Source organism: Amblyomma maculatum, chromosome 1 (genome assembly GCF_055883805.1).
Source record: "Amblyomma maculatum isolate TAMU_Amacu chromosome 1, ASM5588380v1, whole genome shotgun sequence".
NCBI lineage: Eukaryota > Metazoa > Arthropoda > Arachnida > Ixodida > Ixodidae > Amblyomma > Amblyomma maculatum.
The window spans coordinates 351,869,373-351,891,714 of record NC_139344.1 but is presented as its reverse complement, the minus strand read 5'-3'; the positions used below and the strand labels follow the sequence as shown (position 1 = coordinate 351,891,714).

Genomic DNA, 22,342 nt, shown 5'->3' with positions numbered 1-22,342 from the left:
CACCTAGAATGTGGTTGTTAGTGGCGTGTAGTGTATGACAATACGTTCGAGTGAGCAGTAATACTTTGGCTCTCGGGAACAGGTTTTCCTCAAGAGCAGGAAAATATCGCTCTAGAGAGTGCTTTAAAAGCCTGTACTTACCATCTCTTTGGCCAATGCTCTTTAAAGTGTTGTCGCAACGTGTCCTATAATTGACTGTAGGCTACCACGGACGAACAGCAAAAACAAGAGTGACGTTTTATTTTCTTTGAGCGCTCGAGGTGACAACGGCTCCGACTGGCGGCTTTTGCCAGTAGCATCATGATTTGTCCTGACCGCCTGTAAGTATAAAGTCTGCCAGGTATATATACTTTCTTTTTTTTGCTCGTAATCTGTTAGGTATATACACTTCATGTTGTATGCTGTGCGATGTCAGCGCACATTAAAGATCCCCAGGTGGTCGAAATTACTCCGTAGCCCTCCACTATGGCTCCTCTTTCTCTCTTTCCACTTTCATTCCCACCTTCCTTCCTTCCCTTACGGCGCGGTACAGGTGTCCACAGAACAAGTTTGACAGATACTGCACCTTTCCCTTCCTGTGAACCAATTATTATTATTATTATTACTATTATTATTAGGTTCGCACGATTGCGCTAACTTCAAAACAATGAACTGGGTGCAATGAATGTAACATGAAACAACCAAGAGAATGCTTTGAACTGGCGTTTGACCGCCTAGGAATAAAAGTGAAAATAAAAGAAGGAATCAAGCAAGCAATGCAAAATAGAGATGGGGGTGACGAGTGGGAGGGAAGGAATGATATACCGAGGAAGGGAGAGTTTGCTTGCAAGATAGTTGCTGTTTAGGTTGTAAAAGACAAAGTTAATGAAAGAAGACAAGACGGAAGGTTTCGAGCTTAACCGTTGATGTTTTCTTCAACGAGATGAAATGAACGGCGGCGCAACAAAGACACGAACAAGGAAGAGACACCAAACGCGCACTGTGAGCACGTGGTGTGTGAATGCATGTATAGTGCCTATAATGCATGTGGTGTCTCTTTCTTTGTGTCCTTACTGCGCCGCCGTTCATTTCATAATGCACCAACTCGCCCCTATGGATGTTTTTCTTCAACAACAACGTTAATACTTCCGGCTAACGCACACGCGTATTGTTAATTTGGAATAATAGGTGTTATGTATGCTAGTTGTTTTATGGAAGGTGTATGGCCTAGGTTACGTTGAACGATGCCAAGGGTGCAGTTAGCAACGCTATTAACATATATAGTCTGAGAAAGACATACAAGATCGTTAAAAATGGTGACGCCTGAATGCGAAAACAATGCCTTGTGCGTTGTTATTTCATTTCTCTCTCTCTCTCTCTCTCTCTCTCTCTATATATATATATATATATATATATATATATATATATATATATGGCTTTCTTACTTTCGTGCTTACTAATCAAAATCAGCTGTAACTTCAATGCCTGCCTTGGGTCCGTGTACCTCGTTCCTTTTTGTTGTCCGTGTTTAATATGACTATACTGTCGAGATCACTAATAACGGCTTCGATTATAACGAACGCTCGGTTTTTGCGAACTAAGGTGTCGCTACGATCAAAAATATGTATTAGGGCAATGCGACTGTGCCTCATACACACCGAGAAACAGCGGCCGCGGCGACGATTCAGTGCGTTGTCATGTTCTGGATGTTCGTAATATTTCTGACGATGATTCAGTGACGATGTCGGATTGTGTGGAGAACAAAGGCATTAATTCTGTCGCTTACAACAACAACAACGACAACAACAACAAAAAAAAAAAAAAAAAGCAGCAGTAGCAAAGCTGTGTGACATTCCACCTTTTAAGCTGGAGTGCAACATTTGACCTCATATCATGTCTTTGCAAGTGTTTAGACCCATATCTTGTGTAGACGAAAAAAACTGATTGCATTCCTCTGGTTTCAGAAGGGACAAAAATAAAGTCGTGATAAGCTTGTACTTGTGAGGATGCTGCTGCGATAACTTCAGGCAAGCCTTTGAGCAGTGCTTCGCATCCTGTTACACCGACGAAAATTAAAAAGAAATACTCTTTTTTTTTTTTTATTTCCGCAACTGATTTGCAAGATCTCTGCAGCTGGTGACGCTGCTTGCTTCCAGTACAAAAAGTGAATTGAGTAGTCAAAGATTTTGCATGAATGGGAGTAAGTACCAAGATCTGTCATGGACATTTCATGCATATGTTTGAGCATGTTCCGAGCGTATCCTAGTTCAGTGCTTGGTGACCGTCACACATTTCAAGCCTCTCGGTGCAGTGTCCTCTCAATCGAAGGGGTACGTGAGAAAGAAGACTATTTTTGTTAATACAGTAAAGCCAGATTTGGCAAAATGAGGTAATATGTTTTCGGAAAAAAGTTTTCATTTCATTTTTGTCTATCTGGGACTGCGGCTAAGTGATTACAATTAGTACGTTAGTCAGTTCCTCACCAGGATAGTCAAAAAACGTTAGTTCGTTAGCATTGGCGCTATATTACCGCGAACTGTTTAAATATTTATTTGTTCCTGTTCGACAGCCGCTGGCATGCGGTCTTATCATTGTGATTTTGGCGCGCTTATCAATTCTGTATCCCCTGTTTGTTCATGCTCATTGTCGCGATACGACGCGTTTTCATTTTCTTTGTCGCGAACGGTGCGCCGAGATCTGTCTCGAAGATTCCGATAACTCGCATATGTTTGTACAATGTTCCAGCTAGTGCTAGTAGCAGTTTGCGACATTATCTAGATTGTTCTGAGCAGCCTTTAAATTGAGCGTTAACGAGCACGACGGGCATTCTTAGTTCGACGATCGACGAGCACGTTTGCTGCTATCGCCGCCGCTGAGTTGCTTAGTTCTTTTGCGGGCGCAAATCAGCCCAATAAAGAGTTTCTTCCCTGCACTCCAAGACTTTTCATTTGTGGCATCGACCTTGTCACCACCACGTGGAAATATGCTCCCCCACTACATTTATGTCTGTATGTTTGTTTTCTGTTTCGTATGTTTGCAGGTATACGTCTCGGAGAGTCCATTATTGGTTCTCCTTCGATGCCCAGTTTGTGTAGGATGGCTCTTCCGGTGGATATTGCATAGCCTGTGAATTTGCGTTCTACGTTGTGCTTCGTTCATTTCTTCAAATGTGTTGTGTATTCCAAGAGCAAGTAGTTCTTCGTTGGCTGTGCAATGAGAGAGGCTTAAAGCTGTTTTGTAAGCTGACCTAATCATGGCATCGACCTTCCCTACCTCGGTCTTAAGGAGGGTAATGTATAGGGCAGTGCGTACGTTGATCTGCATACTATAAACGCGTTAATGATTTGGAAGTGATCGTGCTCTTTCATTCCTTTCTGTGGATAAGCGATGGGCCTAATCATTCTTGCTGTCTGGAGGACAGATCCTTTGATTGCTTCTAGCATGGTTGCATTACGAGGTAAATTCGGTACTCTTAGTCTAACGATCTTGATTTCCTTGACTTCTTTGACTTTAATACCTCGGAGTTTTACAGTGATCAGTATTCTGTCTTCTAGCTTACACCTTCTAATGACCAACAGTTCTGACTTGCTCGGCGAGCCAGTCTGTGTATTGCACACGAGGTGAAGTGGCAGGTGCAAACCACTTGATGCATGTGTATGTTGGTATGTGATCACTCCCATGTGTTTCCACATCACTACACCAAGAAACGGAGGGATGGAGGCTTCTGGAAACAAACGCCACATCCAAGCAGCTGCTGTAGGTTGTTCCGCGTAGAAACGTCGGTGAGCCGTCGTTTATATTGACGAGATCTTGCGCCTTTAGGGCAGCGGTGGAGACCTCCAGCGTGGACCTCCAGTCACCATCTCAAATAGAGGGACTCATTACTTCCTCTCTCAGTGAGAACACTCGCTATGTTTGTGTGCCGGTGTCAGTGTCCAGCATCGACGTGGAATCCGAGCGGCTTCGCGCGATCCGTCGGCGGGCTGAAAGGAAGTACAGAAGAACGAAATCCGCGCAAGATCTCGCACTTTCTCGCCGAGCTAAACGACAAGTTTTGCGCAACTTGGAGAGGTTAGGACGACAACGTTGGAGACAGTTCTGCTCATCACTGGATCCCCGTAAGCCCCTGTCGCGTATCTGGCATGTTGCGAGAAGCTTGCGCACACCTCCGCGAGAAAGGCACCCTTTTCGTGCCCTGGCCCTTTACCAACGCCGCAATGAAGTTGACGTAGCTGAAGATTTTTGTAAAATGATTGTGGGCACAAACCAGGCACAGTTACCAATTTCAGAGATTTTTGCACCACCTTCGCCGAATGATCAATACGACGTGCCCTTTACAATAGCTGAATTAGACGCCGCTCTTGCTTCTTGTCGGCATTCATCTGCACCTGGTCCTGACGGGATTACTTATTCAACCTTATCAAACCTAGACAAGGATGGTAGAACTGCACTACGTAATTATTTCAATGATATATGGGCTTCTAGTACTGTTCCTGAACACTGGAAAATTAGCCGCCTGGTTGCTCTTTTGAAGCCTGGAAAGCCTCCTCTCGAACTTACCTCACACCGGCCAGTTGCCCTAGCAAGATGTTTTGGAAAAGTTATGGAGCGCATGGTGCTGGCAAGACTTGAGTGGTATCTAGAGAGTAATGATCTTTATCAGAATATGATGACTGAATTTCGCCGCGGACGCTCTTCCATTGACAGCGTCATCGACCTTGTGGCGACAGTAGAACATGAAAAGCGTCACCGTCGACTAGTAGCTGCTGCATTTTTAGATATAAAGGGAGCTTACGACAACGTCCTCCATGAAGCTATTTTTGATGGACTTGACGACGTGGGAGTTGGTGGCCGGCTGTACTTGTGGATTGTAAGCTATCTCAGCGGCCGTTCTGTTTACATGACTACGCCTGAAGGAGATACTACCCGCTTTCAGGTCAGTCGTGGAGTTCCACAGGGAGGAGTTCTCAGCCCAACTTTATTTAACGTTGCGCTAATTGGCCTGGTGAGTGAACTGCCAACTAACATCCACATAAGTACATATGCTGACGACATCTGCATCTGGGCCTCTGGTTCGACGCGCCCACAACTACGTGCGAGGCTGCAACGAGCTGTGTCATCAACATCGATGTACTTACGGCGTCAAGGTTTATTTTTAGCGGCAGAAAAGTGTGCAGTGATCGCGTTTAAGGGAAAATGTGTCAGCCGCTACCCGATTACCCTTCATGGAGTCGTAATACCATACGTCTCCAGGCACAGATTCTTGGGAGTAATTATTGACCACCGAATATCTTGGTCGAAACATATTGCTATGGTGAAGAAAAGGCTAATTAATTTTTGCCATGCACTTCGTTACATAGCTGGCATCAAGTGGGGTCCAACTGAGCGCTCCTTAATACGGCTTTACGAGGCTCTGTTTGTTGGCCACATCCGGTACAGTCTCCCAGTACTCTCTAGTATGAGCATTTCCTGCTTGCGGACTTTAGAGAGCGTGCAAGCGCAGGCACTGAAAATATGCGTTGGACTGCCCAGATGCACCTCTAACAAAGGCACAATTGAAGAGGCACATGCTCGCCCAATGTCCATATACTTGTCACACGAACCACTTCGTGTATATTTACGAGCACTTACAAGACACCGTTTTCACCCACTCAGAGAGATTCTGGATGAGAGGCCGGACTGCAGTTTTACAAGTGCGCTCCGCTGCCATCAGTCGCAAGTACCGACAGGATATATGCCCTCCCATATCGTCCCACCCAACCACCATGGACGATGGATAAATCTTTGGTGCACCTTCGTGTTCCCGGAATACTAAAGAAATCAATGGTACCGATTAGTGGACTCAAACAACTTACTCTGGCACACATTTGGTCAGAATATCCGAATTATATTCACGTATACACCGATGGATCTGTCTCAGCACAGGCATCCGCTGCAGCTGTGGTCATACCAGCTCAGAAAACGACTCTGCATTTCCTTTTGGGACATACCTCTACATCAACCGCTGCCGAACTTGTAGCCATTCGGGAATCTATTCGCTGCATATGTGGGGAACCACCTCAAAAATGGCGTATATTCACGGACTCGAAGACTGCATTACAAATTTTGGAAAACTTCTTACGCCACACTGCCTATCAGTCCCTGGCACTAAACATTATGGAGCTCATCACATCTGCCCAGCTGCAAGGCCACATGATGTTTCAATGGATCCCTGCCCACTGCGGCCTCTATGGGAATGAGCAGGCCGATGTTGAAGCGAAAAGCGCACTCATCAATGGCTTCCAAACAGCTGTGCCTTTTTCAAGAGCGGATACGACGTGTCTTCTAAAGAGTTGTATGAATATTGCTACAGCAGCTTACTAGGCTCAACCAGACGCCAGACACATCCGTCTAAGAAGGCTCAATCGAACATTTAAATTTAATGTTCCGCGTGATATTCCGCGTCATCAGGCATGCTTGATACATAGACTTCGTTTAAACGTGGCTTTCACGCGCAAGTACTTACATTTAATTGGACAGATGGACTCACCGGAATGTTCAACTTGTGGCATACCAGAGACTGTGGACCATGTATTATTGGTGTGCCCAGCGTATGCGAACGAAAGAAATGTGCTAGCTGCTTCCTTGAAGCGTTTGGACAAAAGGCCTCTGTCGGAGGAACTGCTGCTGGGCGCTTGGCAGGACAAGGGGCGTCCAGGCAGTGCGTGCTCTTTGCCGTTATCTGAGCACCAGCGGACTTGATTCGCGCTTGTAAAGCAAGCTGCTGTGTCTGTATATATATATGTCATATGCCTTCTCCCACATCGTCACCAATCATGACCTTCTTTCTTCTCTCCTTCCCCTTCCCCAGTGCAGAGTTGCAGGTCAGATTTGAATTATTCGGGCCAACCTCTCTGCCTTTTCCTTCCAATAAATCCATCTATCTATTGCTCGGCGAGCACTCGAGTCCTGCTTTTGCTGCCTCTTCTTCAACTGCCCTTGCAGCCTTCTAGCTGTAGCGGTTCTTCTATCTATCAATCTGAGCCTTGTTTTATTCATATAAAAATATCATCGGCGTAAAGGATATATGGGGTACGTTGCTGACAGCGTTGAGTTTATTTGGTAGCTTGAAGAGTGCAAGGTTGAAGAGAAATTGGGGGATAGGACTGCTCCCTGTGGTGTACCCGTGTTCCCGAGTTTCATTGGATTGTACTCTAGTGGACTCACTTGAACCTGCACAGTGCTGTTCTCCAGAAAGCCTACGAAGTAATTAAAGGATTTGCCTGCCACATCCAATAATATGAACCAGAAAGAGAAGGAGGGGTGATGTCATGTTTGTTATTTTACTTTAAATGTTCTGTCATTTCTCATCGCTACATTTTTTTTAAAACTCCTGCTTGGCGGCATTATTTTTCCCGTAATCGCCTGTGGAAATTTCCATAATATGCCACTATGCGCACCTTGGTCAATACCCCATGTGGGTATGCGCCATGTTTAAAGATGAAGAAGAAGAAGAAAAAGGAGGAGGGATGGGGGGCCGCGTTTCCAGAGGCCGACCACAACAACAAGGGATGGGGGCCGCGGCCGACAGGGCGTTTCGCTGCTTCACCGTCGTGCACGCCGTCTTGAAGTGCTTGCCGGTGGAGGATCTCTTCAGCTGCGCGCGCTATGACGCGCTCTGGGAAGAGGTCGCCCTGCCACTGCTGAGGAAGAGGCTCCGATTTTTCGCATTGATCCAGGTACGGTGTACGTGGTACGATGTTTGTCGGAAATATACACAAGTGCTTACAATGCTAACGATGTTTGCTTCTCACCGCTGAGCTAGGCACTAGACTCGTATTCTAAGCTTCCTGCGCCTCTTCAGCGCTATTTTCTTCGCATATACAGTGATTGTAACGTATATGCACTGATGTTGCGAATATATATATCCAGTCACTACCACTGATGGCATGAATATGGGTGTACATTACATTAGACAGGTCCGCTTGCAAATTGTTCCTCACACACTCTCAAGGGAATAGGCGAAAATATTTGTTCTGTATGGAGCACAGACGCTTATTTTCTGTCAGGGCACAGCAGGAGGACAGCCACGCCACCGAGCGGAATGTTTCTGAGATTGGGTAAGAGCACTGTTGTGTCTGTTGCGCACAAAGTGGGCACACTGCTTTCAAACACGAAGGGCAGCAATGTGACCCTTGTTTTTATTTTAACACTTCAACTTGCTCAGTTTTCTCTTACGCACGTGCACCAGACAAATATTTGGTAACCATGCCATGGGATGTGTTGTTTAGTATGCTGCTGGTAAGAGACGCAATACGTGTTCATCGCTCAGTGTACAAAAATAAGAACACACACGTAGAAAAGTGCCGTTCTTTCAAGAAAAGGTACGTAACACATGAAGCGTGGTTAGTGATTAGCTGCTGAGTCACCAGAGCAGTTTGCCGAGTTTTAAAATCCCTTTTCCTGACGTCGGTGGTCAGATTTTAAGGGCTCGCAGCAGCTACACTATAGTTCTGGCATCACAATGTGAACATTTCTATTTACAATTCCAGCATCCCAGCCAACAATAAACGGCTGTAGGAAAATGGAGACCAAATCCAACATACTTTAAATGTATCTCTACTTCCTTATAGAACAGATATAAATTCGCACATAACTTTTTAAACCAGTTGCGTTTTTCCCTTCTGGTACCCTTCTTAAATTTTATATTTGGTATTACCCACATTTGCTTCAGAAACAGCACAAAGCTTTGGTAGGAGAAATGGGGCTAATGCTAAACGTTTTCTAGAAGTTTCATTAGGCGCCACGGTAAATTTTGAAGTATGCGCAGTTAGCGAAACTTTTACATCCAAAGAATGTTATGTATATAGAACTTTAGAGATAGCCATTATTAAGACTTAAATTGAAAAAATTAAGCATATCGTACTTGACGAAAACGACGGAAGCCTGTTTTTTATGTATGTTCGCTGTTCACAAGTGTCCCAGTTGACCTTGCCGTGGAAACCTGCAAAGAGCTCCTTACGAATGATCCGGCATGTCCCGGTGGTACACCCTTGAACGTCAGCAAGATCAGCGAATTGCTTCATTTTCGTTTAGCCAACACGTATTTGACTTACAAGGGCTCGGTACAGAGAAGGGGAGCGTCGTAGGCGCCTTGATGGCGGTGTCAGGCTGCCGTCAGAGGTCGCTGATTCGGTTCAGCGCCGTTCTGGGCTCCTGTCGGTTAGTTGTTGATGTGTACTCATTCCGGCCAGGTGTTCTTCTATATGGATCATCGTTGTCACCAGGAAACCTTAAATAAGAGCATTGAAGCAGATTTTCGGAACCACAATGGGACGTCGATTTCAGTCACGACTAACTTCACTGTGGAATCTATTGAACAGAAAGCGCTAGACTTGTTCATACTACGTCCATAGGTATTCCTGTGGTACGTTGATAACTGATTTTTCATTTTAAACAAGCAGAATCCTAAGCTTTCTTAAACACCTGAATGCCATAGAGCCATCCATAAATATTACGCAAAAAGAGGAAGCGATCGGCTCGTCAAACGTGATGCGCATCGTTTGGCCAAAAAGCAACCAATACGGGAAAGTGACTGGATTTCGAATCGCTCATCCTACCTATCACAAGCATTCAGTGGTTGCATCGGTAGTCGACCGTTCAAGAAACATTTCCGACCCCGTCAGCCTTTGCAGTGAAATGGAGCTGATACAGAAGGACTTTGAGCTAAATAGACCCCATAGAAAGTTTATCAGCAAAGTGACGAAAAAAGTCCAGCAGACACGAGGAGCATGACAGCACCAGCAAAAATGATGAAATGCGCTGCGGCTGCTTACGTGCCACAGATAGGCGAGACCCTCTCTCCAACCTTCAGAAAACAAGGAGGGCCCATCGCCCACGTGCCAAGTAGGCTGCGAGACGAAGTTCTCAATGTGAATGATCCTGGACAAGTTCCCTGTACCAAGTTCTCTCGGTTTGTTTATCGAACACCATACAGCGGCTACCCTTCCGTCTACGTCGGAAGAACCAGAAACTACCATGCAGCGACGAATAAAAGGACCACCAGGCCGATGTGAGAAACAAGGGCAGCAAACAATGAAAAAAAAAAAAAAAGCGCAATTGCAGAACACGTGCTACCACCGGCCACGTGATTGTCTGGGATGAGGCGGCACTCTTGGCAACCGAAAGAAACCTATTGGCAAAGCTACATTTGGAATTCTTAATCATTCACACGACGGCCTACAGGTTGAAGAGGAATCAGCACACGCCTCATCATATCTACGGAAGAACTTCACAGAGGATCCTGAAGCATATGTAAGCTTTCCGTTCTTCCGAGACAGTCAATTTGTGAACAAGGGTCCGAAATGTCATTTTATTTTTTAGTTTTTTTTTTTATCGAAGGCTACACTAGGCTAGTCAGCGGCGAATTTCGGGTAAGCGTCGGTAGTTACTACTGCGCATGCGTTGTAACCATGCAACCAGTTGCTCTGAGCCACAGAAGAAGGGAAGAAGAAGGAAACAGAGAAAAGAGAGGAGAAGAAGCCGGTCAGATGGAGCAAGAAGTTTCGAAAGACGCCAATAAGAATAAAAGGACAGAAGGCAAGGAGAAGAAGAAGAAGGGAAAAGAGAGAAGGTCCCTCGTGAGTATGTGGTATGTCGCGAAAGGTCAAAAAGAAGAAGAAAAAGGAAAAGAAAAAGAGAAAAAAGAAGAAGAAGAGGAAAAAAGAGAAAGAAAAAGGGAGAAGAAGAAACAAAAGAGAAAGAAAGAGGAAGAAGAAGAAGCCGGTTAAATGGGGCAAGAAGAACCGGAAGACGCCAAGAAGACACGCGGAATTGTCGATTACACCTTACGGTTTGCAGCCATTGCATCGGCGACGAAAACTTTCGAGCAGTTCTGCGTGAACAACCCATTTGGTAGCTTACGCTACGCACCTCCAGGCTTAACAGAGTTGAGCCGCCATCACCTTTAACTTGGTCAGTGACCCAACCTTCATATGTTAATACTGCTTCACACTGAACAGATGGTGCTCCGTCGAACGTTAGACTACATCGTCGTTCAGCTTCTCATGCTCCAGTAGCCGCAGGCATTCTTTTTTCGTTTTGCCTTTGTATCTGAAGTGAGTGAAGTGCAAAAATGATCACATTATATGCCACGCCACTTATATTAAGACTCCAGTTGACCGCAATAACCTCGGAGCTTTCTATTACGGTGTCTTCCATACATCACGCACAGTTTGTTGTCTGTAAATATAGTATGACAATTGCGATGCTTTCTTGATGGCCAAATGAGAAAATAAACTCTATGCTTTCACGCTAAATTTCACCTTGCACGCTCTGCAAATCTATTCCTACGTTTCCCTCATATATTTAGACGCCGTAGACTACAACAATTAGCTCCAATTGGGTCTTTTTGTCGTTTCAGGAACGCCTAGACGGTGAGTCGCTGAGCCAGGAATTCGAAAATGAGCTAAAGTTTCGCCTGCGTACCGCACAGAAGGCTGACAGGCGTCCAGCCTTGGCGATCGCCTTCTGCGGATGCAAATATTACAGTAAGTGAACGAGTCATGCATGCTTGGGGGTGCGCTGGTGAGGGCATTAACGTGCGAAACATTTTATGCATTAATGCATAATTTGCATGCTTCCCGTGTTGCTTTACTTTGTGGGCGCACAGCATCTATGTGAGAAGCAGAGTAAATGCTTAAGAAGTCGTTTTCCGCCCGATAGAGCTTGCGGACGATAAACCGCAAAGGAGATTAACACTTGAATGTTGCTGGGATTCTTTGTTATGTGTGCTGCCTTTTTCAGTCTTGTTTCTTTTACTCCTCTGAATGCAGCATCTAATTTTCTCTACTATGGTTATACCTGCATAGGCTTTCGTACGCTGCTCGAGTTTTCTCGAAACGCAGCAACCACGCTCGGTTATATTTCCAGTGTACAAGAATGTTTCCGACGATGAAAAACGATCATCTCTAATATTCGGCGCCTTTACTTAGCAAAAATTGACTAAACGTCGTGGTAAATTAGATTGGTTTCGTTTCTGGAGTTTAATGTCCCAAAGCGACCCAGGCTTTGAGAGACGTTGTAGTGCAAGGCTCCGCAAATTTCGACCGCCTGGGGTTCTCTAACGTGCACTCACACAGCACAGCACACCGGCCCATTGATTTTCGCCTCCATCGAAAAGCGGCCGTCGGGGACGAGATTCAAAACCCCGTCCTTGGGCCCGTCGAGCGCCCTAACCGGTGCAGTACCGTGACGTCATGGTAATTTCAAGCCTAAATTGTCGCCTGTGCGCATCAACACTTAAACCACCGACTTTCCTTATTCTTTAGTGAGCGCATATTCGCCACTATTCACTTCATAGTCCAATATCTACAGTCTAAGGCTGCGCGTATGGCCGGTGTAGTACCGCCGCCGCAACAGGACACTACTGCAGCGTTGCTATAGGTTCACGACTTTTGAAGCTGTAGCTTCACTACTAGAGGTCTCGGGCTCTCTTCGACGTGCGCTGTCCATGACGTTCAAGGCTCAGTCAAGGTCAAACCTTCAGTTTATAAGTTCCGAGAATCACTGGATGATTAATGGTCAAACCAATAGTCAAGCCATTGCATATGTCAAGGGTCAAGGTCATCTCAAGGTTAAGTCAATGTCAAGTGGATGAGTTCGAGGTCACATGATTGACTCTGGTCTCGTTGAGCGTCCGAAACGCGGCGTTCAATTGATAGGGCGTGACATCATGCCACCCTACACCGAGTACATGACGAAAGGAGCGCCGGTGCGCCTAGCAATAAGTCGGAATGCGGTGCTCACGCACTAGGCCGTGACGTCATGACCTCCTAAACCGAGTACATAACGGTAGAAGTGCCGGCGCGTCTGGCACGTAGTCCACATGCGGTGTTCACGTGCTAGGCAGTAACGTCAAGGCCTGAGCAGCGGCGCGCCTACACACGAAGTCCACATGTGGTGTTCACGTGCTAGGCCGTGAAATCACGCATTCAGGCGTGCATAAATAGCAGCTGCGGAGATTCTTAGAAGTCAGAGCTATGGAGTCCGGTGCTGAACAAGTGTGTTGCTGCACGCGATACAGCCGGCGCTTAGCGTCATCTGACGATCCGGACCAGAGCTGTGCACGGGCTCGGGCCGGCCCGAAAGCCCGAACCCGGCCCTGCCCGCGGCCGGGCTCGGGCCGGGCCCAGGCGAAGGTATATTTCTCTCGGAGGGTCCGGGCCGGGCCAGCCACCACGATCACGAACACATGCAACTTTTGCGGAATCACGAATATGGTCATAGGGCGATAAAGGTCTAGAATGCACAGCATTTTCCCTCGTCTTCTCCACGAGAGAGCTTTCGAGCTCTCCCCGGCGTCGACTCTCCCTTCCTCCCCGCCTCCTCGCCGCGAACGGATACTTGGTAGCCGTCAGTGATCGAGGGGAAGCTTGTTGGCTATTTAGTTTCAAGTTTCGCATCTCCGCTTTGGTAACATCGGTACCGATGTTTATGTATCCGTTTCAAAATTCGCGTCATGTTTTCGCCTATCAAACGTCTCTGCTATGGCTTACTTCTAACTCGACATGACTTTGTTTGAAGCGGGACACAGCTAAAAGCATCTGCGGTGCAAATTTCCTCTTGTTTCTCTTGTTACGAAAAGTTCACTTGAAAGGCTCACGGTGAGCTAGGCGAGCTCACCGAGCAATTGACCACAAAACCAACCTCTTGTTTAAGTTCAGAGCTTTACGCACTTTTGGAGAGGCAAACAAGCTGCTTACCGAAAACTTCTTTTCCTATCAAAGAACGTGTTAGTCATTCCAGCCACAAGTTTTAGCACCGAAAGAAACTTCAGCTCTGTCGTCAGGTTCATTATCCAGGAGCGCCGAAAATGCCTGATTTCAATGCATAACTTGTTGTTTGTGCACAATTTAATTCTACATACGTAGCTGTGCCTTACATATTCAGCAAATTTTCCATTTCAAACATGAGACTCAAATATCCACGGCTTTGGATAAAAGTTATCAAAATGAAATTATTATTTTTTTCTTTTTATGACTTAAACTGCAATTATAGAAAGGGCTGGGCCGGGCCTGGGCCTTAAACCTGAGCGCCGCGCTGTTTCAGGCCGGGCTCAGTCCCTTTCAGAGTCGGGCTGGGCCGGGCTCGGGTCTGTAGCGTCGGGCCCGGACGGAGCTCGGGCTAAAAATTTCGGCCCGAGCACGCTTATAATCCGGAGAGCATTGTGAATCGCCGGGAGGTCTAAGGAAGTTCGTGAACGGGAGAAAACGAAAAGAGCAACCCGGAGAAGCGGGAAGAACGTCTCGCCAAGTTGCGCCGTGCCGACGCAGCTAGGCGGGAACGCCGCACGACTGAATCGGTCAGCGCTGCCTCTACATATGAGAAGCCGCCTGAAGAGAAAGGAAGTTCCCTTTCAAAATAAAATTAACGGTGGTTTAGTTTTGGTTAAACCGATTGAAAAGCAGTAGCTTCATCATGGTTTAGGCTGGCCAATACCAAAGAAACGCTCACCTAACAACATAACAAGACTTTGACAGGCTAAACCATCGCGAAGCTAACGCTTCTCACTCGGTTTAACGAAAGTTAAACCATCGCTTATTTTCTTCGTGGTGTTCTGCTGATTAGGCGAACGTTCTCGGTTGGGATGCTGGCTTCGGTGGCTGCTCTTTTATTGAGACAAAATGCAAAACCTTAGGCGCCCCGACCTTCATGTGCGCGTAAATAAGCCTTGTAGTTCCAGAGCAATCTAGAGCACACTGCAAAGGCGGGCCTCATGGTGCAAGTGGCTGTTTCGGCAAGTGAAGTTCTACCAATCAAACCCAGAACATTGTTTTGGTTTTCTGAACTCCCTTAGTTTTAAGACAGGAACGAGAGGATAAGGATTTACATTCGCATTAGCTTCCTGTAGCACTAATACTTTCAGGGGATTTTTTCATGCCGTTCTGGCAGCCGCGTTTCGATAGAGACGAAACGAAAATTGCACCCGTGTGTTGTGTGATGTTACCTCATGTTATAAAACCCCATACAGTCTGCACTTATGCATTGCCCATCATAAACGTACCGTGTTTCTCTGGCCTTTTCCTTCGGCATGTCATTCCTTCTACTATTTATTATCTTATACCGCAGCTGGAGACAGTGTCGCTTCGTGCTTTCCTGAGGACACCGCCGTAGTCCAGCTGGATGTGACACAACCCGTGGTGCTACATTGCGGCGGGCTCGATCAAAAACCCAAAGCGGCGTGCTTCTGCCTGCTGGTGGTCTTTCACTGGCGTGATGCCACATTCCAGTGCGAGTGGGCACCATGTGATGCCTGTCGGCAGGCCGCGGCCCCCAAGCTGGGCGACAAGCGCAAGCTGCACCGTTGCGCTAGTAAGGCAAGTCTTGTCTTGTTTTACGCTAGCAAGATAAGCTAGGTCGAACGCAGCAAAGCAAGCGTTCGACCAGCTGGAGGGCATACTGCGAGAATTGCGCGACGCCTCTAACGAGCTCCTCGGTGCATCTCTTTGCAAGTGGCTGCACCAGTTGCTCTGAGATTCTGACCTCGTCGACCACACTGCGGCATTTCGTAGTTGCCTCGAGCGTACACAGACAGGACGAATTGCAGAGCTAGCGCCAAAGACGGCAGTGGCGAGCCCTTACGGTCTCTTTATGACAGCGATGCTACAGTGGTTCACGAAGCTGACTACAACCGTACGTAAGGCCTCTGTCGCGCTCATGAAGAAACCAAAATTTGTAAAGAGAAGATTTATACTTCAGGGGCTATTAAACCGCGTGACCACCGCGTCATTCACTTAGGCTACCACTCCCTTGTTGTGCCGTTAAATTCTCAAAGCGACAGATTGTAATAATGTAAGAGCAACAATTAAACGCTTTTTTTTTTTTTTTACTGTGGAGGACCAACAGGGCTAAGCTCATTCACAAAGTGGTTGAAAAGTTCCTTCATAAGAGCAACAGTGATCGTTACACTACACCCGAATTATGCTTAACAGTGGATTAATTTGTTGGCCTTACCGCTTTTTAGCGCATTTTGAGCTCAAAGCTTTTTTCATTGTTTGGTGCTGAATATAGTTTTCGTTTTTTTTTTCCATCTATTATTGAAATCCACTAAGGTTGCTGCTGTTGCTGTACTGTACATGATGATAGCTCTATAAAGAAAAGAGAAACTAACTCTAGGTGGTATGAAGTATTTCTACAGTGTGCATTTGAGGACTGAACAATCAAATAGAGGTCTATATGGCCACACATGTGTATGTTGCGTTTATTTCTTTTAACAGGGAATCTGTTTTAAATATGTCCGCGATCGTCCCAATATCCACAGTGCAGGTGGCCTTCCTCCACAGAGAAACTGGTCAGCGCGCCCGGTTCGCCTTCTACGCCAGTAGCGCCTACGACGTGATGACATTTCGGACTCCGCCGATCCTGAACTATGTGGCTGGCACCATACTTTTGACCACTCGCCTCAGGATTCTAAGGCCTATTTTGGAAAGCTCACCTGATCGCCCGGCCATGTGGGGTACTGTGCTATTCGGACACGCCGTGATCGCCGTTTCCTTCAAGTACCCGGCGTTAGTGACTGTGAATCAGATGTCGAGACACCTCGAGAGCGTGCGACAAAATTTCGGGGACGTCGAAGATAATGCTTTGGTGCTCTACTTCCAGGAAGATAAGCTGGACCCCGACGTATGTGACGCAATATGCAAAGCGTTCAGAGGTGCCGCTACCGCAATTGGAGTCGCCGGCTCATTGGGTCTTGATGTCAAGCCGTTTGTGCTGAACCTCCAACGAGACGCAGGTGATTGGAATTCGCGACCCCTCCTCACGCCGGTTATTGTGACTGTTATCGGCGTTCGATAGATTTCGTTGAACACCATTCCCACCTGTGCACATATTGAAGCGTGAGGACTGACTAAATTTCCCCCATCTAAAATGTAACGGCTAGGTTTTGTTCGAGGTTAGCTCTACACACTCGCTTTAGTCGCCTACTTTGAAGGCAGTAATTTATTGTAGAATCTATGTAAGTCATACCTTCTCTATCCGTATCTTTTGCAAGAACGAAAGAAAAGATATGACTAATACTTTTCTATGTAACTATGGCCTGTAAAAATAATTTATAAGGGTTTCGTTTTAACATGCGTAATGTGGTAGCACCGTTGTGGACATGCATGTGAAAGCATACGGGTATTGTTCCCTGCGAAAATGACGGAATAACGCGTGTAGAAAGGTGCTCTAATCTGCGTAGGTTTAGGCTCAGAACTCTAGGTTCGTCAGACGTCACTTAACACTGCTGTTTGGAAGGCAGAGTTGAAAAATCTCCAATGTCCTGGGGCAGCTCTGCTACAAGTGTCTATGTTAGTTCACTTAAAGGCATTATATATTTCCCCCCTCGTACAGCATGTATCGATGCAGTCGAGCTTGAACATTAAATTGCATTTTATACATCAAAGTGACACATTTTAGAGACAGCTGCATGACATAAAGAGTGTTGGTGTTAATGTTGTGCCGGAAATTTGATCCGTAAGCAAAAACTCGAACTTAATATGCGCGCCGTGATCGCAAACTTGTAAGTACGGTTGCGGCACACATAGTTTGACTTCTTCCTCAAATATATCACTTTATTTAAGCCTTGCGCGTAGCTTGCGACGCCCATGAACGTATTAAAAAACTGCTGCGCCCCCACAGGCATTTTGATTCAAACCAATATAACCTCCAGCCTGACAACTCCCACTGCATGGCAAATACCTCTCTCATATTCTTCCAATTTTCCCGGTCATGGGCCAGCTGGATCCACCTCATCCCCGCAAACTTCCTAATCTTATCCGCCCGCCTAAACTTCTGCCGCCCTCTACCACGCTTGCCTTCCATTGGAATCCGATCTGTCACCCTATAGGAAACCACCTTGTCTGCGCATTACATGAACTGACCCTGCCCATTTCTTCTTGTTTATTTATATTAGAATGTTATTAACCTGCGTTTGTTCCCTTGGCCATTCTGCACGCTTCTGCCTCGTTACACCTATTATTTTTCGTTCCATAGCTACTCAGTGGTTTGATTAAGTTCAACTCTTTTGTTAGCCTCCACGTTTCTAAACCCGCTATACATTGAATACGTGTGTCACAGGGTCTAACCAAATGCACTGGCTGTTAGGTAGCATGGAGTCAGTTACTTTCGTAGCGCAACCTGCAGAGCATAAATTAGGTCACTTGGTCAATCTCTAGAAAGCGGACCCAATGGTCTCATATTTCCTCGGGGAAAGATATGAATCAACTCACTGCATGGCTCTCTGAAACTATCGTGCCTTATTACGTCCTGTGTAGGCGTCGGTGCAGCTCGCAACAAAGCGTGAAATACTGCTTGACAGCAATTCTCCTCTGGCTGTCGCTTCATTGCATGGGAACCTGAATGTTGCAGCAACATAAAATGGGGACGTATTCAGCTTTCTACTGCTGTCGTATGCACTCTAAAGGACCGTCCGAGTCGTCACCTCAGTGTTTCCGCACTTCTTTGTGTTGTCAGAAAAAGTCTATGTTTTAATCGTTGTTGCGTCGTCATTCCGCATGCTAGCGTGGGGCCACGGAATCCCTAAAATGCGATGCAGTTGCCTTTTAAGTGAAACTCATTAGTTACATTTTAAACAAAAATGATTCGGGGCCTCTGCGGTGCTCGACGCCTAAAGAAGGCGATGCCATTTATCTCTTGAAGCAAATAAATGCCCTTGCCCGAAGCCTTGCACTGCAAGGAAATCTGATCTTCTTTTCTCGAAGAAACTAAATTGAGAACTTCGGACTAGCAGGCTGCTAGATAGAAATGTGACGTTTGCTGTGCTATGACGTGTTGCATTAACTACGGCACTCATTTAGAACTCTACTTTCTATAAGGTGACCTTCCAGGTACTCGCCAGCCAGTGATGTCTTCCACTGCTCCACCGTGGCTTTTGGTATGAGAGGGATTGCATAATGGCATGTGTTCTGTTGCTGGCTGGGGTGATTTTTGTCAGAGGTGAAAAAGTTTGGAAGTGTATTGGTTGTAATTTTCTCCATTGAACCAACTGCTCCTTGGTAAGTTATGAATAAGCTTCGCAGTAGCATTGGTGGGCTACTCGGAGGAGGTCCTGAAATACACTGGACGTCTGTAAGTCCGGAGTGGATTCTCGTTCTCTCTCAGCTGTTTTAGTGGTATGTCCTTGAGTTGTGGTGTTGAATATTTGATTTGCTAATATTTCGCCGTGTCCTTGGAGCTCATGTGATAACATACGTTTCGTCCCGGGATTCCAGCTAACTCAGTGCAGTTTGGGCCCTTTTGCAAAGTTGGCCTTAGGTGTAATTACGGCGGGCCGCTTGGCAGTCGTGAGAAACTGTAAGAGATCTGTGCCTGTTGCATTCAACGATGGAAAGAGCAGCTGCTATCCCGTCGGCTTCTGTTACAATACACTTCTTGAAACGTGTCGCTGGGGATCTCATCTCATGACGGGTAGCACTAGCTGCTATGGCCGCCATTGCTTTGTGGTTAGCATGACTGGAGACAACCACATAGGTGTAGCCTGCGGCGCCAGCGCTGCGTTTTTCAATCACCTTGGCTCGCACTGTCCTTCGACCTTAGTGAACGCATATGACGAGGGATAGGGCAGATCATGCAGGTGTCTCTTTTATAATGCTCAGGATCATAGGTGGCCTTTTAGCTTACTCAGGCTCTCCGAGTATCCAAATCTGGTGAGAAGATTTTTTCCTATTGTTCTTTTAAGCGGTCTTTCTCTTTGAGCGCTTGAGCAAGGAGTGGCTGCTTTGTTTTTTGAATTCAATGAAGGTGGTTATAGATTCTAGGGTCCATTGCTTTGTTGTTTAATGTTTGCTTTGTGGGGTCTAGCCTAAAACGGCTCAGGCTAAGAGAGACGCTGTAGTTAAAGGCTCCGGATATTTCTACCAAACGGGGCTCTTTAACGTGCACTGACATCGTACATCACACGGGCGCCTAGATTTTCGCCCCCATTGAAACGCGGTCGTTGTAGCCTAGATTGGATCCCTCATCCTTGGGGTACAGAAGTCGAACGTCCTAACCACTGCGTCACCTGGGCGGGGTTGATGTTAGAGATGTTAGGTGGTAGACCCAGAGGAGTCGTGTATGATTTACGTAGTATGGCGTCTACTTCAATTAAGCAGCTCCACTTCATGACTAATACAGCCCTTACTAGCGTAAGCGTGTCTTCTTTTGTTAGTTCTCAACTGTTTTTGGCTACCCGAGTATTATCCGGACTACGTTTGCCCAAGAAGTTTAAAACGAAAAATTGTAAATGTGGTTTTCTCTTCATTTAGACTTCAGCTACATCCCCCTATGCTGAAATTTGGACGTCAGGTAAGATCGTTCTTTCTAGTTGAAGGTCTAGATGACGAGGGTGTTTTATAGTGGCTTATGGATTGCTATAAGTTCTCACTTTTGTGAAGAGCAGAGAATGACACATTCCCGTGATTATTGCAGCACTGTATCTGCTACGTCTTAATATTTAATACCTTCTCTCCAAGGAACCTTCGTTATTCAGGTATCGATGTCATCGGCATATCATTTATGTCGAATGGCCTCTATAGCGTCCAAAAGCTTGGAGAGGCTAGGCATCGCGAAGTAATGGGCAGGAGTGAAATGACCGAACCTTTTGGAGTTTTCTTTTTGGTCATCTGGAGTTTGTCTGCGCCGGTATCCTATACTGCGATTGTCTCTGTACTCTCTGTTCGGAATGCTGTAGCATACTCCGTATATTCTCCACCATTTCCCAGATTATTCAGCCCGGTCAGGTCGACGTCGTGACTGACATTATCGAATGCTAGCTTTAGGAATAAGGTGAAGGCGATGCTGGAGTCCTTTCCAAGGCCTCCTCTTTTATTTGTATGAGGATGTGCTCTGTGTATAGCCCCTGTTGGAAGGTAAACATAGCCAGGAAATAAATCATTGTCTTGCAGGTATATATAGGCAAAGTTGTAGGACTCGTTTATAGTTTCTGAAGATCTGAGCTAACGAAAACTTAAGATTCTGAAGATGTGGCATGTGAGCCCCGCTGGAGATCTATTTTCGACAATCACAAGGAAAAGGCAAGGGCAGAGCGTGGTCCTAATTTTCGGTGATGAGTCTGTCTAGCTTCTCGATTCAGGCTCCGTTATCGCGCCCCCTTGATGTTGCATCTGTCTTGACGAAACCTTTCAGGCCTTGTTAGTTCTTGCTAAGTAGGCAACCAGACGTATAACCAAGGCAACGGAGATAACGAACCTGACGAAGCACGAAACGGTTTCTTATCGCTGTCGGCTGTGGTGCGGGCCTTGGTGTACCCGGGAAAGCGTATAAATTTAGTCTGCAAGTCTGAAATTGTCCCTTTTGCGAAGATTTCGACGTCCTTACTGTTCGTTGCTCTGTCACCGCTTGGTGAGATTTAATATCTCCCTGCAGCCGCGTTTGTTTGGTTTCGTCCCCTTCGACGTGCGGGTGGTGCGAAGTCTTTTTGCAGCATTGTATTGTGCTTCTTGGTCTTAGTTTGAAGCGCTTAAGCACTTTATCGCAAGATGAGCCTCCACAAAGTGAAGAAGCGATGAACTGTGGCACATTGCGGCAGCATGGACTCTACCGTCGGTGTCTTATTACACCGCTTCCCGGCTGACTTTCACCGGTGAGCAGATCTGGAGGTTGCACACAGACTTAATGTGTGCTCTAATGCTCCTGTGTTAAGCACGTTTGTTGATGGTAAAGCTGTCTGGACTAGTGCAACCTTGAAATTGCCTTCAAAACTGCTTCATTCTTTCTGCCTAAGAATTTAAATGTGAAGAGTAATCCCAGTGCTCTATGATCCACGTGTGCCTTGGTGCACCTACTTTCATGACATTTTTATTTAAATTGCAGCTCTTATAGCTTTGTCTTCTGTACATGCATGTTTCTTATGTGGTGATGTTTTGTGGCAGGCACTTCAAGCATTTTCCATGTCTCGGCTGTGATCATTGAGATGATTAGCTCGTTTAAACAGCGCTACAGTTTGTGCTGTCTGCGAGATGTATTTTTATTATTGTGCTTTATGGCTGTATTTGCTTGCTTGATGCAAAAAACCATTAATATGAAAACCATAATTGTTCACTTGGTACACTCTGTTGCGAACTGGGCACGACTGTTCGGTTGCACCAGTGTTTCTGGATCACACCTGACTGTGCCGAGGGACAAAGTACATGGCCAAAGTACTTGCATGACTTGCAGCAGTATTTGCATTATGAATATGCATGCTTGATCTATGTTTGGAAGTGCTGCAGCCTTTCTATGCCGCCTCCTTTGCCAACCACTTTAATTGTGGAGCTACGGCTTATAAACAACTGCGTAAACAACATAAACTCGAGTTCTTTTAGATGGCGAAGGTTGGCAC

At 46.2% G+C, this 22,342-nt stretch overlaps 1 protein-coding gene across 1 annotated transcript; it reads left to right on the top strand.

Moving 5' to 3' along the window:
- Positions 1–7,529: 7,529 nt before the first annotated feature.
- Positions 7,530–18,066, top strand: LOC146207771 (uncharacterized). The gene is made up of 4 exons (XM_084577605.1): positions 7,530–7,697; positions 11,381–11,507; positions 15,088–15,335; positions 16,285–18,066. Exons 1-4 carry the CDS (start codon positions 7,530–7,532, stop codon positions 16,813–16,815), a joined length of 1,074 nt encoding a protein of 357 aa, XP_084433731.1. The 3' UTR covers positions 16,816–18,066.
- The last annotated feature ends 4,276 nt before the right edge of the window (positions 18,067–22,342 follow it).

Excerpts from the sequence above, each read along its gene's own strand:
- LOC146207771 (XM_084577605.1), top strand. The coding sequence starts at position 7,530 with ATGGGGGCCGCGGCCGACAGGGCGTTTCGCTGCTTCACCGTCGTGCAC. Across the intron at positions 7,698-11,380 it reads GATTTTTCGCATTGATCCAG|GAACGCCTAGACGGTGAGTC; the intron begins GTACGGTGTACG and ends TTGTCGTTTCAG. Across the intron at positions 15,336-16,284 it reads TGCACCGTTGCGCTAGTAAG|GTGGCCTTCCTCCACAGAGA; the intron begins GCAAGTCTTGTC and ends TCCACAGTGCAG.